General features: G+C 41.2%; 1 protein-coding gene across 1 annotated transcript in view; it reads right to left on the bottom strand.

The window, feature by feature from the left end:
- Positions 1-3,172: 3,172 nt before the first annotated feature.
- LOC309686786 (ephrin type-B receptor 5) overlaps positions 3,173-12,895 on the bottom strand; it is a gene marked incomplete at its 5' end in the record, with an annotated part of 60,289 nt that continues 50,566 nt past the window's right edge. The window contains 9 exons of the mRNA XM_082499554.1: positions 3,173-3,309; positions 4,371-4,526; positions 5,740-5,933; positions 6,080-6,229; positions 7,281-7,496; positions 8,431-8,678; positions 9,068-9,187; positions 9,303-9,358; positions 12,120-12,234. Of these exons, the coding sequence (XP_082355680.1) occupies positions 3,201-3,309; positions 4,371-4,526; positions 5,740-5,933; positions 6,080-6,229; positions 7,281-7,496; positions 8,431-8,678; positions 9,068-9,187; positions 9,303-9,358; positions 12,120-12,234 (1,364 nt within the window). The 3' untranslated portion in view covers positions 3,173-3,200. The remainder of the gene's footprint in view (positions 3,310-4,370; positions 4,527-5,739; positions 5,934-6,079; positions 6,230-7,280; positions 7,497-8,430; positions 8,679-9,067; positions 9,188-9,302; positions 9,359-12,119; positions 12,235-12,895) is intronic.

Below are 12,895 nucleotides of genomic sequence, written 5' to 3'. Positions count from 1 at the left end.
TGTGCATTTAACTTACTCAATCTTCTTATCCACTGCTTATTATAGATATCATATGGAGTAAATGTGAGCAATAACTTGTTAATCTCTCATTGCTTCTCTGGCAAAGACTATGGCTCTGTAAGACTTTTTTGCACTGTTTCTCACTCTTCTGCTGAAGGACAGATATCAGTTGCCTAGGGGAGTCCCACTCCTTTCCCTCCTGATTCTCATCCCTACCTGTTGAGAGTTTTCATATACTGCAGTACATCCCAGTTAACGTCTGTGGAAATGGAATGTACAATATCTGCTTTCACATAAGACAGAGAAAAGTGAGATCAGCGTATTTCTAATGCTTTTGCCATGACTGCTTTTCCTCCATACTTGCGGACTTGAGGACTGACATTATGACAAATAACATAAGATGCATTGCGACGAGAGCCTTTGCATCCCAAGTTATGTAAGAAGTACTCTGAAAGCAGGGAACATCCTGAGAAAAAAGAGAATGGAGAGACTTCTTACAGAAAATAGTCACCTTTTTGCACTCCATCTGTGACCCCAACCCTGTCCCTATGAGGTTCTAGCCACAGCCAGGACATCTTGACACTTGACATCTTGGAACTACCATAGGAACATTTCAAGCTTGTCTCAGAACAGGAGGAAGAAGAGATCTATGACGTCCAATCACCACTTGCCTGCCTTGGTATAGCAAGTAAATCCCTTTCCTCTGACTGCGAAAACAACATTTCCATAGACTTCATATGCAAAAGTAAATGTCCCACTGCTTGAACTACCACCAAGCATTTCATTTCACTGCAGCTCCCTATAAGGGTCTATTAAACCTCATTATCATTGATATAAGATTCAGACAAGGTTCCCATTTTGTCTCCCATTGCATAGAGAGAATATATTTTCTGCATGTAAGTTTCCACTATGCTGAAAAGAGGCCACAGGATTTGAACTACATCACTAATTTCTCCACTAATCTTGACCACCCGAGGCACGGAAAACATAGCCTGCTGTATTTCCCCAAATGGTCCACAGAACTTCAAGAATACACTCATATATGAATGCACATACATGCATTGTTGTTCTCTGATGAACACATTTGGAAGGTGCTAGAGATCACAGATTCCCCTCAACATCTTGTGCTCAATATGCTTTCTGAAGAAGACAACACTTGTTCAGTCTCAGATGCTGTAGGTGGAGCTGACAGTCAGCGTACACGTAAACGGATTTGTGAGTATTAAACATTTGTAGAAACCCCTTAAAAAGCAACAGACTCAAATTTTCTAAGGTTTCGCTCTAGTCTGATGTGGGTTTTTTGTTAATCTTCATACTGTCTTTGTACTGATGTGAATGTTTTAATCTTGTTTCCTTGTATTGTTTCTGTATTGACTTTTTATATCTTGAGAGAATGCACTGCTATTCTCCCTCTTCAACTAAAAAAACCCCAATATGTTGCTATAATGGTGTAATAAAGAGTCTGAACTGTGTTGGCTATTCTATCGCAACTATTCTGGAGCACCTCCTATCATCTTATGGGACTCTTCAATAACTACCAAACGTGGTTTCTCAGTCTTCAGTTGCTGGGTTGGCTGGGGGAATCCTTAAATCTTTACAGGAGTGGTATCTGCAGAAGCTGGGGTATTCTAACCTTGACAGCTGGAGAAGTACAGTAAGTTGATGACTAGTTCACAGTGAGCCAACAGACGGGCACAGATCATAACAGCTGGGGTTATTTCCTCTATAAACACAAAGAAGATATCTTTTTAAGCAATGTTTTCATTGTGGTCTTGCTTAACGAGGCCATTTCCATTTCCTTTCCTTTGTGCTGGTGAGGTGGACAAGTGCATAGTTTATGTTTTCCTCTCAAGCTCAGCTTCATGTTTTCATACTCCTGCATAGGGATAGACAGAGAAATATAGCCCTGAAGCTCTGCTCCACCTCAGAGCAGATCTTTCCATAAGCAGGCACTAGTCTGTCTGAAGGGAGACATAAGCTCTGTCATTCTGGTTATTCTCATTCACCTCTACAAGACAACATAGTTGATTCCAAGGACAGTGTTATTCCTTTTTTAAGGATGAAGTGACTTGTGGAACTGGTATCCTTCCCTGATAAATCTTGACAAGAACTTGTGAAAGGGTTTCACCTTCCTTGTTCCAATTGTCTATTGGAGTTGACTACTGCAGGTTTGCATTTTCTTCAGAAAGAATATTCAACCCATTGATGTAGCTGGCCTGGGTGAGAAAAAGAGCAAGTATTTTTCAACAGCAAAGGGCTTCAGATTTTTTTCTGTCACAGTCTTCAATATCTGTAAGGGGGTCAGAAGAGAACAAACCCCAAATTCTGGGTGCTCAGGATTTCAGAATATCCCAACTTAGGCCTCTCCTCTCAAGAATGGGCTTGTGAGGAACAGAACCTGTTTCCCTCTCCACTTGGAAATCCAGCAGGGTGGATCCTAGGAATCCTTATTGGTCCATTATGTTGCAGTCCCATAGACAGAGTTGCGTAGCACCAGGGACTTGTTGTTCCTTGTGTCAGCACAACGGATTAGTAAACTTTCCTCCTGGATCATGGGCAGACCCAGAACTGCACATGAAATAGCATAGAATTTTGAGCCCTTTACTCTCAACCTCTTTACCAGGTGACATGTCTCATTGCTTACCACATATTGTGCACTAACTGGAACTTGAGTTCCCCGCCAAACTGGCATACCAAGTGATACACATACTTATCTCCATCTGAGTAAAAATCTCTCACACCATGACGGGATTCTTTTGGAAAAAAAATGATATTTTTTTGTTGCCTTTATTACGTCTCTGTAGCTTTGCTGTGCTCCCAGCCACAGATAAAGCCAGCTGATGGCTTTGTAAAGTGGTCTGATACCTTTTGTTGGCCGAGAAGAGACAATAGGTGCTTGTGATCAGTCCAAGCTATTATTCCATCCCCTTCCCATGTTATTATAACTTTCCCTCCCCCAACCTGTTCCCCATGTGTGATGTCAGCCACATTTAAATGCCACCAGTTATTTAGCTCTGCTTTCAAATCATGGCAAGGCTTTGTTTTTGTTCATGGAACAGGCCATGTAGCGTGCACTCTCTGGGTGCAGTAAGTCTTCAAGTAGCATACTGACATCTCTTTTTCTTACAGTGAAAATCCCTCTGAATTCCTCCAGAACCTTTCCAGAGTTTGATATTAGTGGAATAAGGATGGTGTAAACATCACACTTCAACTGGTTCAAGCTGATTCAAATGTACTCGCATGAGCTGGATGCTGTTTAGAATCTTCTTCTGGTGACCAACGAGGGTGATGCCAATATGCTGGATATCTCTGCAAAAGAATAGAGGATGTGGAAGGTGTTAAAATGGGATTCTTGTTCTCAACAGTCCCAGCCCCTTTCCCTGTAGATCTAAATCAATGTGTATGGATATCATCTTTGTCTGAGAAACCGTTGACAAGGCATCTGCTTTTGCTTGGCAAATGTGTGTCGGTGGAGGCGGTGTCAGCAGAACTTGGTAGGTTATGATAGAAAAAGAAGCAGTGGAAATTGGCCATGAAAATGATCAGAGGGCTGGAACATCTCTCCTTTGAAGAAAGGCTGAGACAATTGGGGTTGTTTAACCTGGAAAAGGCTCTGGAGGCCCCTTCTTTCAGCTTTTCAATATATAAAAGGGGCTTACAAGAAAGATGGAGAGAGGCTTTTTACCAGGGCCTGTAGTAATAGGACAAGGGGCAACAGTTTTAAACTGAGATACGATAGCTTTGGATTGGATATAAGGAATGGTATGGTTAAGGTGGTGAGACACTGGAAGAGTGCTCAGAGAAGTTGTGGATGCCCCATCACCCGAAGTGTTCAGAGTCAAGTTGGATGGGCCTCTTAGCAACATGATGTAGTGAAAGATGTCCCTGTCCACTGCAAGGGGGTTGGACTACGTGATCTTTAAAGGCCCTTTCCAGCCCAAACCATTCTACAATTTTACGACTCTAAGATTGTTCCATTTCCTGGCTCCTGTCTTCTACATAACAATTCAACCAGTATATGGCATGGCTGGTTCTACACATCCCCTGGAAAGTGGTTATTACCTGTGGCAGGTGTCATTAACATTCTGATATCAAAGTCTCTCTGCAACGCTGACAATATGTTTTGTAGTGTACATGGGATCAGTATTAGTGCTTATAGAAACAGATTACAAATGTACAGTGGTACAGAGAGTGTCTAGAGGCCCTAATAAGATGTAAGAAACAGTAGCTACTTTGCTTTGGCTTCCATCTCCTTTTTCATGTGTATGTATTCTCCATATAGCCTTTATTAAATATTTCTCAGACTGCTTTCACTTTCTGCATGGAAAACTTAGTGTCTGGTATCTTCTGCTCTCTGCCCCTCTACTTACTCGAGAGTCATGCGTGATATGACATCAAATGTAACTAGACCGGCCTGGTCAAAATTCTCCTTGTAACGCCCCATCTTGATAGCATCCAACCACTCATGGGCATTGCTGAGTGAAGGGAAATCTGGAGGGCCGTTGCTCAGGAGAGGCTGAGATGGTCTGCAAAAGAGGCAGGTTCTAAAAACCCAAGTTATCAACATCAGGTGACCACACTAGTAAGGTAAGAGGATGCAACCTCTAAAGAGCACAGAATAGAAGAGAACAATATTTGTTTTTCATGCCCTGATTCCTAAAGTCCGACCTTGATGCCGTTTCTAGACTACCTGTGTTCCCTTTTCTGCCTGAAAACAATCAACCTAACCCAAGAAATTGATCCTTCCTTCCCATTTTATATTCTCTCAGGCACATTCTCTTCTTGTTGCCCCAGATCTTTCAACACTTTCTGGGTCTAGACCTATTAGCTGGGTAAAGAGTTGCACTAAGGAAGTTTCTGAGGCAGAAATGAGACCTTATAACTTTCTACCTTTGTGACTAGCTCTCTCTCTCCTAGATGCACTCCCTGGATCAGAGAGTAACCTATAAGACAATGAGTGCCTTGTTTCAGCTCCAACACCCTTCAGATAAAAGCATAGCAGTAAAAGGCCAAAGAAATGACTGTTTATACATGCAATTTACTCTTTTCCCTGTCATCTGAGTCTGTCCCAAATCTATAACTCTATGTGTTGCTTTTAGTAAAATGGGCATGAGTAGACACTTTTCCCCTCCCCCAGCTGTGGAGTACATTCCACTGAGACAAGGTTTATAACCACGAGGAAAAACCCTCCAGGCCAGCAGGATGCAATTCCATCATCAGCCCAACAGCCATTTACTCCCCCAGAGACTTGTACTTTGATGACTTCCTGCCTCTGGTTCCATCAGGCTGCAAAATGCGGTTTGGAAAATATGGGCTGCAAGTTGCAGTTCTGATTAGTCTCAGCTACAGTTTTCCTTCCGTCCATAAGGTCCTTGTTCATCATCTTTTGCGATCACACAGTATCGTGCGATCACAGAATATCTTGTGTAGCTGCACCCAGATACGTCCCTCCCTTCAGTCCCTAACATCTCTCCCTCATGTTCATCCTCAGTGCACCTCATCAAGATATTTATCTCCCCCCCACATTCAGCACTCCCAACTCCTCATCACCCATTAAGTGAGTCAGGATATACAGTTCTTCCAACCCTCTCCCTCATTTTTTTTTTCCTTCCTTTTTATTTGCAGTCTCAGATGAGAGGGTTGGTAAAAATACTATATAGCCTGATTTACTGCTTTCTTTTCCTCATGATGCCCACTGAGAGACAAGCCCTATTATTTTGCACTAAATCCTCATCTCACCTGCTGCTCCCAGCGCCAGTGGCTTTGAGGGCAGATGGCTTGCGGATCATTTTATCTAGGGCACTGACTATTTGCTCAAATTTGGGTCTCTGGACCCGCTCCTTCTGCCAGCAGTCAAGCATCAGCAGGTGCAAAGCAGTTGGGCAGTCTGGGGGTGGTGGCAGGCGATAGTCCTGGTCAATGGCATTAATTACCTGCAGGTAAAGAAGAACAAAGCTTTATCACAGCTGGGCAAATAAAAGACAAACAAGTTTCAATCGCTTGGTGGTGTATGACTTTCTTCTTGAATTGATAGAGGACAGAGAAGGAGATGTACATTCTCACCACTTCTAAAACTTACATCCTGATTGGACATGTCCCAGTAAGGCCTCTCACCATAGGACATCACCTCCCACATGACAATGCCGTAGCTCCAGACATCACTGGAGGAGGTGAACTTGCGATACTGGACAGCTTCAGGGGCAGTCCAACGGATGGGGATTTTGCAGCCCTAGAAAGCAGTCAGAGAGCAAACAATGTTAGTGAGATAAGGACAATTTGTGAAAATGACATCACTGAACTGATCAGATGCCTGTAGCACAACACAACTCTGAGCATGGGGCCCCTGTCCAGTTGATGCCAACTTGTAGGCATTGTTGGTTTAAATTCAAACCGTGTTCAAGGTTTTCACCTTGTTCTATTCACAAACTTAGATCAAAAAACCAAATCATGACTCCTTGCTGCCTCAAATCCCATGATGTAATACATTTTAACTTTTACAGCTCTACTTTGCAGCATTTGAGAGGTAGCAGATAGTAAAATCCTCCTGAAAGCCACAACTATTTTGCAGTCTAAAGACATTTAAACAATCCCAACCTGCAACACCAATGACACATACACTGAATGACTAGCATTAACTCCTTCTTCTTTCCATCTTGGCCTCTTTGACTGCAGGTATGACCTGCCAGATGAAGTATCATTCGGGTGCTCGTTCTTCAAAAACACATACATCTAAAACTCGTTTCGCTTTTCAGTGGCTGAATTCTTCTTCATCCCCCGCATACCAAATGGTAGTTTCAAATGGCCTGTTATACTCCCACCCCTTTTGTGGTATGCATAACAGGTATCAGAACTTCATAGGCATTGAGTTCATTTGATGGTTGGTTGTAAGCCCCTCAATACACTTATGCCAGTTCTTTTCTGTAGGAAATAAACAACTCTTTCCTCAAAGGGTGGTAGTACAGGACTTCAGTCTCTCCTTCAGTTCTTTATACTTCCAGACAGATAACACCTACATCAGGTAATGAGGTTTGTCCTGTTCGCCATCACACCACAAAGAACAGCACTGAGACTCCATTTCCCATAGCAGAGTGGGATCAGATATTCAGCTGGTTTTGGTTTTTACTGGTTTGGAACAGATAGCCCATAAGATAGGAGGCTCTACCCTACTGGTTTCTCTGGTCTCAAGATGGACTAAAAAGGGCACACCAAATCAAGGAGAAACACAGGAAAAAATTATAGGTGGCAGCACTGCAGTAACTCACTCCATAGTGGTAACTTACCAGACCTCCAGTATAGGTGGGATTTGAAGCATCATCCTCCAGAAAGCGGGACAAACCGAAGTCTGACACCTTGCACACAAGGTTACTATTGACTAAGATGTTACGTGCTGCCAGGTCACGGTGCACATAGTTCATGTCTGAAAGGTAGCGCATGCCAGCTGCAATCCCCCGTAGCATTCCCACCAGCTGTAACACACTGAACTGTCCCTCTTTCTGCTGCAAGTAAGGAGGCAAACATGGGCTTTTATGACCACAGAACGTGAATCCAATAAGGAAGACTAACAAAGAGCTAGGTAACAAGGTGGATTTATGACGTTAGAGAACACATATCTTAACTTCTGTCAAAATCCAAAGGTTCAGGGACAGCAAATAAGAAAGGAGGGTGGGCTTAAGGCAACAAATCTCAAATGAAGTCAGACACTGGCGATCTTCTGAAGACAAATCTCACCTTGTGGCCATATCCTCCTTTAGCATCGTACGTCTGGTTTCATTAACAACTAAGATGGCTAAATGAATGTGAGCAGACAAATCTGCTCTACTGTTTTAAGATCTTTAAAATGAGTTTTATGCAATTCTACACAATGGGTTCACGTGCTCTTCAAAATGTACCTGCCAAAGCATTTGTGGTTGAATTGGCATATGAATCAGTAAAAAAAGAGAAGTGAAGCATCTATACTACAAAAATGTCTGTATCTATGTTTCATTACTAGAAAAAACACTGAAAACTCTGAGTCCAAAAACAACTACAAGTTTCATTACTTCATTACAATGTTGAAACTTGAAAACATTCAGTGGAATAAAGTCCGAAAATCATTATTCGAAAGGCAAACTTTGGAGCATGCACATAGGGAACTGTAAGCCTGTGTAAAAGGATAAACAATTTAGTACTGTTTACCATTCATTATTTGAGCTGGAGAAGTCTAAAATAATAAATTTTATATGATGGGTGAACTTTCGGAATATTTTCACCATGTTGGCCCAAAACCACTTACTCTGGTAGTTTGCTATTATTTCTACTGCACCTGAAGAGGGCAACTGAGGGTTTAGAGAAACAAGAGTGAATAGGAAGGACAGGCAAAATTATCAGATCTGAGACTGGCACACAGCAAGATGAAGAGGTAACGGTTGTGGGAGACTCTGGTTGTGGTACCCTGAGGAACGAATCCAGTGATCCATTCTCCATGAATTCTGTGACAATCATGACCGGTCGGCTCTTGGTGACCACACCCTCCAGATGGATGACATTGGGATGCTCAAATTGCCCCATGATGCTGGCCTCACTCAGGAACTCCCGCCGCTGTTCATCTGTGTAACCTGATTTCAGGGTCTTAATAGCTACTGTGTATTCACGCTTCCCTGGGTGCTTTAGGCGTCCAAAGCACACCTCTCCAAACTCTCCTGTCAGGGAGGGAAGAAACATACCTCAAGTAAGGAAACACAGCAAAGAATTTTAGTCAGGTGCACTAAAACATTCTACTTCAGGCGCTGCTTGGAAATAAGGTTACTAGGAATGTTTGGATTAAAGTAAAGTTTTCCATGAAGGCTCTGAATTCAGTCAGGTTGGACATCTTCAGGGTCCAACTGTGGAGCTCTGGGTCTTCAAAGGGTGTTTTAAACTTTGTTTGTGGCCAACATCTAAGGGTAAGTAGGTTAAGATGAATTTTGGCAAAAATGAAGGTTAGCTATCCTGAGACACTTGATGTACCATGGTTGGGTCCATTTCAGGCATGTAGTATGTCAGGTCTCAAGGTGACCAAGAAGGCACTTCAAAATCTGCAGATCACTACCTGATCCAATGACCTCCTCAATCTTGATGAAGGACACATCAATCTCCTTGGCAAATTCTCGAATAGCTTCATTGGGATCTTCATAGGTTGAAGGATCAATGTAATACTTCACTCCAAGTCCTGCAGTGGAGGAGACAGCCCAAAACATGACCTGAATCAAGCCCTGAGAGACATGGGTGCTAATGAGTCCTGAAAAGAGATAGGCCCTTGGCATCTGTTGCTCAAGAACACTTACCTCGTGCACTGATATACTGCTGCAGGCGATCTGTGTATGGAGTCTCTCGCCTTTTACTGCAGGATATAAAGGAAAGAAAAGTCAAGACACACACAAGAGTCTCTCATAGGATGTTGGGGTAGGCTTCTCAATGCAAGACTCGGGGAATCCTTGAATTTAGGGATAGAAGATGGGTGTTAAGATCCTGCCAATCTCTTGATAACCAGTGTATGCTTGTTTTGTATGCATCCTCACTTTACATATGACAAATGACACGACCTCCAGCACTATCCTGAAAAAAAATATTGCAGTTTAACATTACTGTCTTGGAAGTGTTCTTGCTATTCAGGCTAAATTTGCATTTTAATTTCATCTAATGATGACAAATTATTCTTTTCAACACTAATCTAAGGCAAATCCTGTGATGCCTTTTAATTTCTTCAAAAACACTCTAAGAGACATTTACTCTAATGCTTAATTTGTATAAATTTTCCCCAAAGATTAATTCCTCTTTATTTTTCCTCCTGGTCTCTTAACAGCATTTACTTTGACTTTTCTTTTCCTAAGTATGGTACTCAAAACCAACCACACAGAGCCAGATGAACAGAAATCTGTTCCATGATGTTATTTTTGCATGTGCAGATCAAAATAAATATGGGCTTTATTATTGTAATATTTATTGCATATATGTATCTAATTTCCAGTAAGCATGGGTTCTTCTCAGCATAAGCATTTCTCAGATTTCATTCTCCTCTTAAATGTACGTTACTTCAAGCAATTCTTTCCCCACGTGATCTAGTTGTTTTATAAGTTTCATCCTATTCTTGGTTTGCTGTAAACATATTTTCCATTTTCAAGTCACTTCCTTTGTTCCCAACAGTGCTCATATATATTTTTTTTTTTCCAGAAATGTAAAATTCATGTTAGTTTACAATCTTTTCTGAACATATTAATTAGACCAGATTGTAAATCAAACCCTGTGGCATCCTGTAGTATCCCTGCTGGATGCATGGATTTGTGTCAACTCACATGCTTTGCTGTTTCAGCACAAGACCTTCTAGCTGCTGATTCCCTTAGCAACTGAAGACAGAGTATCATGAAACATTATGATACTTTTCTTTACTAACGTAACTAATTCTGTCATTCTAAAAGGTAACTTTGTGTATTATTCTTACTTGCCAGGCTTACTTCTTTAAATCCTGCTAAGACTGCAAAACCAAAAAAGATACTTGTACCTTCAAAACCTGTTCTGTTGTGAAAGTAATTGGCTTTACTGGGGGCCTATACCTAAGAGCTCTCTCTGCTGTTGCATCTGAAAGTCAGGTCTACATTCAGGCTTTTTAATAGGTTTCTGACATACTAACGGTTTTCCATTATTAAAAAAACCCAATTAGCTAAAATAGGTGTTTCACATTATATATTAACTGGAAAATGTGTACCAACTATTTACAAAAAGAAGTTAAAATAATAGCATTTGACTTTACATATATTCAATCTTTTAAAGAACTACTAATTTCATGTGGTGTTCCTCGTTTCCTACATCTTCAAACTTATTTTTCCTATCAAGAAAAAAATTAAAACACAAATTCAGTATCTCCACTTTTTCTGAACTACCTATTAATTGCACATGATCCTTCAAGTATAAATTAATCTATTTTTTATGATATTTCCTTTTATGTAGATACATTTACAGAAACCCATTGATGTCTTTCCCCAACACAGTTTTGGTAGTATTAATTTATTCTGGGTTTGATTTTTTTTTTTTTTGGAAAAATATACGCTTTATTGAGTTGTGCACATAATATTACATTTCCAGCTGTAACAAGAAATTATATTTTTAACAGTTCAAAGCTACAAAAGGAAGCAACAATGCAAATATAACAATATTTGATAATTCTTTTCTTTCCAGAAAGAAAAATATTAAAAGAGAATATACACAGAAGAAGAAAACAAATGTAGAATAGAGAAGAGAACAAAAAAGAAATAACTAAAACTAGATGTCACTTTCTGAAGTTGTTTATACATTTTTTTTTTTAGGTCAACAGAAAAAGCTAAAAAGTCCCTCTTGTGCAGAGGCAAAGTAGAGCAAAGTTACAGAAATCCATTACTGACAGTCTAGGGGATTAAGTTGAAACCTTAATAAATTCAAGGAGCGGGTAATGACTGATTCTTTTCTTCAAATAACAAAACCCCCATTGTTTACTTTTGTACCTCTACAAAAGTAGTGACCCTTACTGTTTTCTCTTTCTCTTTAAACTTTCTGTCCTTTTTTGCTATACAGATTATCTCTACACTGACTTATCTGCACCTTTTTCTTTCCAAAATGGGGAGCAGTATTTGCTTTCTTTAACATATATTTTATGAGTCAGTGTTCCATTGAACGATTGGGGTTGTACAGATTTTATTCTTCAGCAAATGAGCTATTGTCTCTTGGTCCTTGGTTAAAGGGTATTTAGCACCTTCTAAATAAGTGGATCTAAATATTTATTCCACCAGTCCTTCTTCACTACATTGTTTCATTCTCCACTTGCTGTAAATGCAATTTACAGTCCCTTCTTTACAGTGATGCATTTAAATACCTTTGAGCACCAGCTTTAAAATGCTTCCCTTGTGTTCATGTTGCTAACTGGCCAAATAGCTAAGTACATGAGTGGTTTACCAAAGGAGAGGCTCCTCAGGTAGGAGTAATGGGGCAGGATCTTTCCTTAATTAGAAAATGGCATCTCAAGGACATCTGGATAAATGCAGATCAGGCTGTTTCCCTTGGGATGGGGTTATGTAGCAGGGGTAAGAAAGTTCCACTGTCTGCAGTGCACATGAGCAGGTCAAGGAATTCACCTCTTGAAGATGATGGCAAGGATGGCAATGGCAGCAATTACCAAGAAGGCTAGACCCCCGAGCGCTGAGCCCACGACAAGCGGCAGTCGGTCCTGCACCATCTCCGAGCGCTCCCCTAGCAAGGAAGACACATGCATACACACACACAAATGCAGAGGACAGGAACTGTTAGAGTTTCCCTTCTACTCAACTAGGTCTTACCCATAATTCCATCCCTACCAGTCCTTTGCTTCACAGGCTAGTCCTGACAGTTCAACACCTGCTTGATTTGGTTATCCCTTTACCCCTTCAGTCACTGTGCTTCTCCAGTTCCTTCCTTCCTACTTCCTTCTGAAAAGCCAGTGCTCCCTCTGAATCCACCTTTCCTTCCCCTGGTCCACTGACACCTAACTAGCCACTTAGGTATAGGCTAGCTCTACACCTGGGCTTCGATCCCATTGTTCCCTATTAAATTAGGTTGTAGGTGACATACATGAGCACTTTCGATCCAGAGCAAAGACTATCACAAGGTAATATGTTGCTCTCTGCATGAACGGATGGTGATACAGCTGGAAGGCAAGCTTATGGGTGTATGTCCTGTGTACCACCCGTCTTTAAGACTTTCACAGAGCATTCAGCTCTGAGATGTCCTGTGACTGCTGAAGACCAAACTACAGCAGTGTATAGTGCTACGTACTGTAACACTCTCCTAAAGAGAGTTCTACTGACACACTCTGCTCCGGCTCGTCAGAGGCGCAGAGGCAACAACGAGTAGGACTGGGGAATATGGCATTAGC

This window comes from Vanellus vanellus (assembly GCF_965231255.1).
Source record: "Vanellus vanellus genome assembly, chromosome: 1".
NCBI classification, from domain to species: domain Eukaryota; kingdom Metazoa; phylum Chordata; class Aves; order Charadriiformes; family Charadriidae; genus Vanellus; species Vanellus vanellus.
This window is presented reverse-complemented; position numbering and strand designations above follow the sequence as displayed.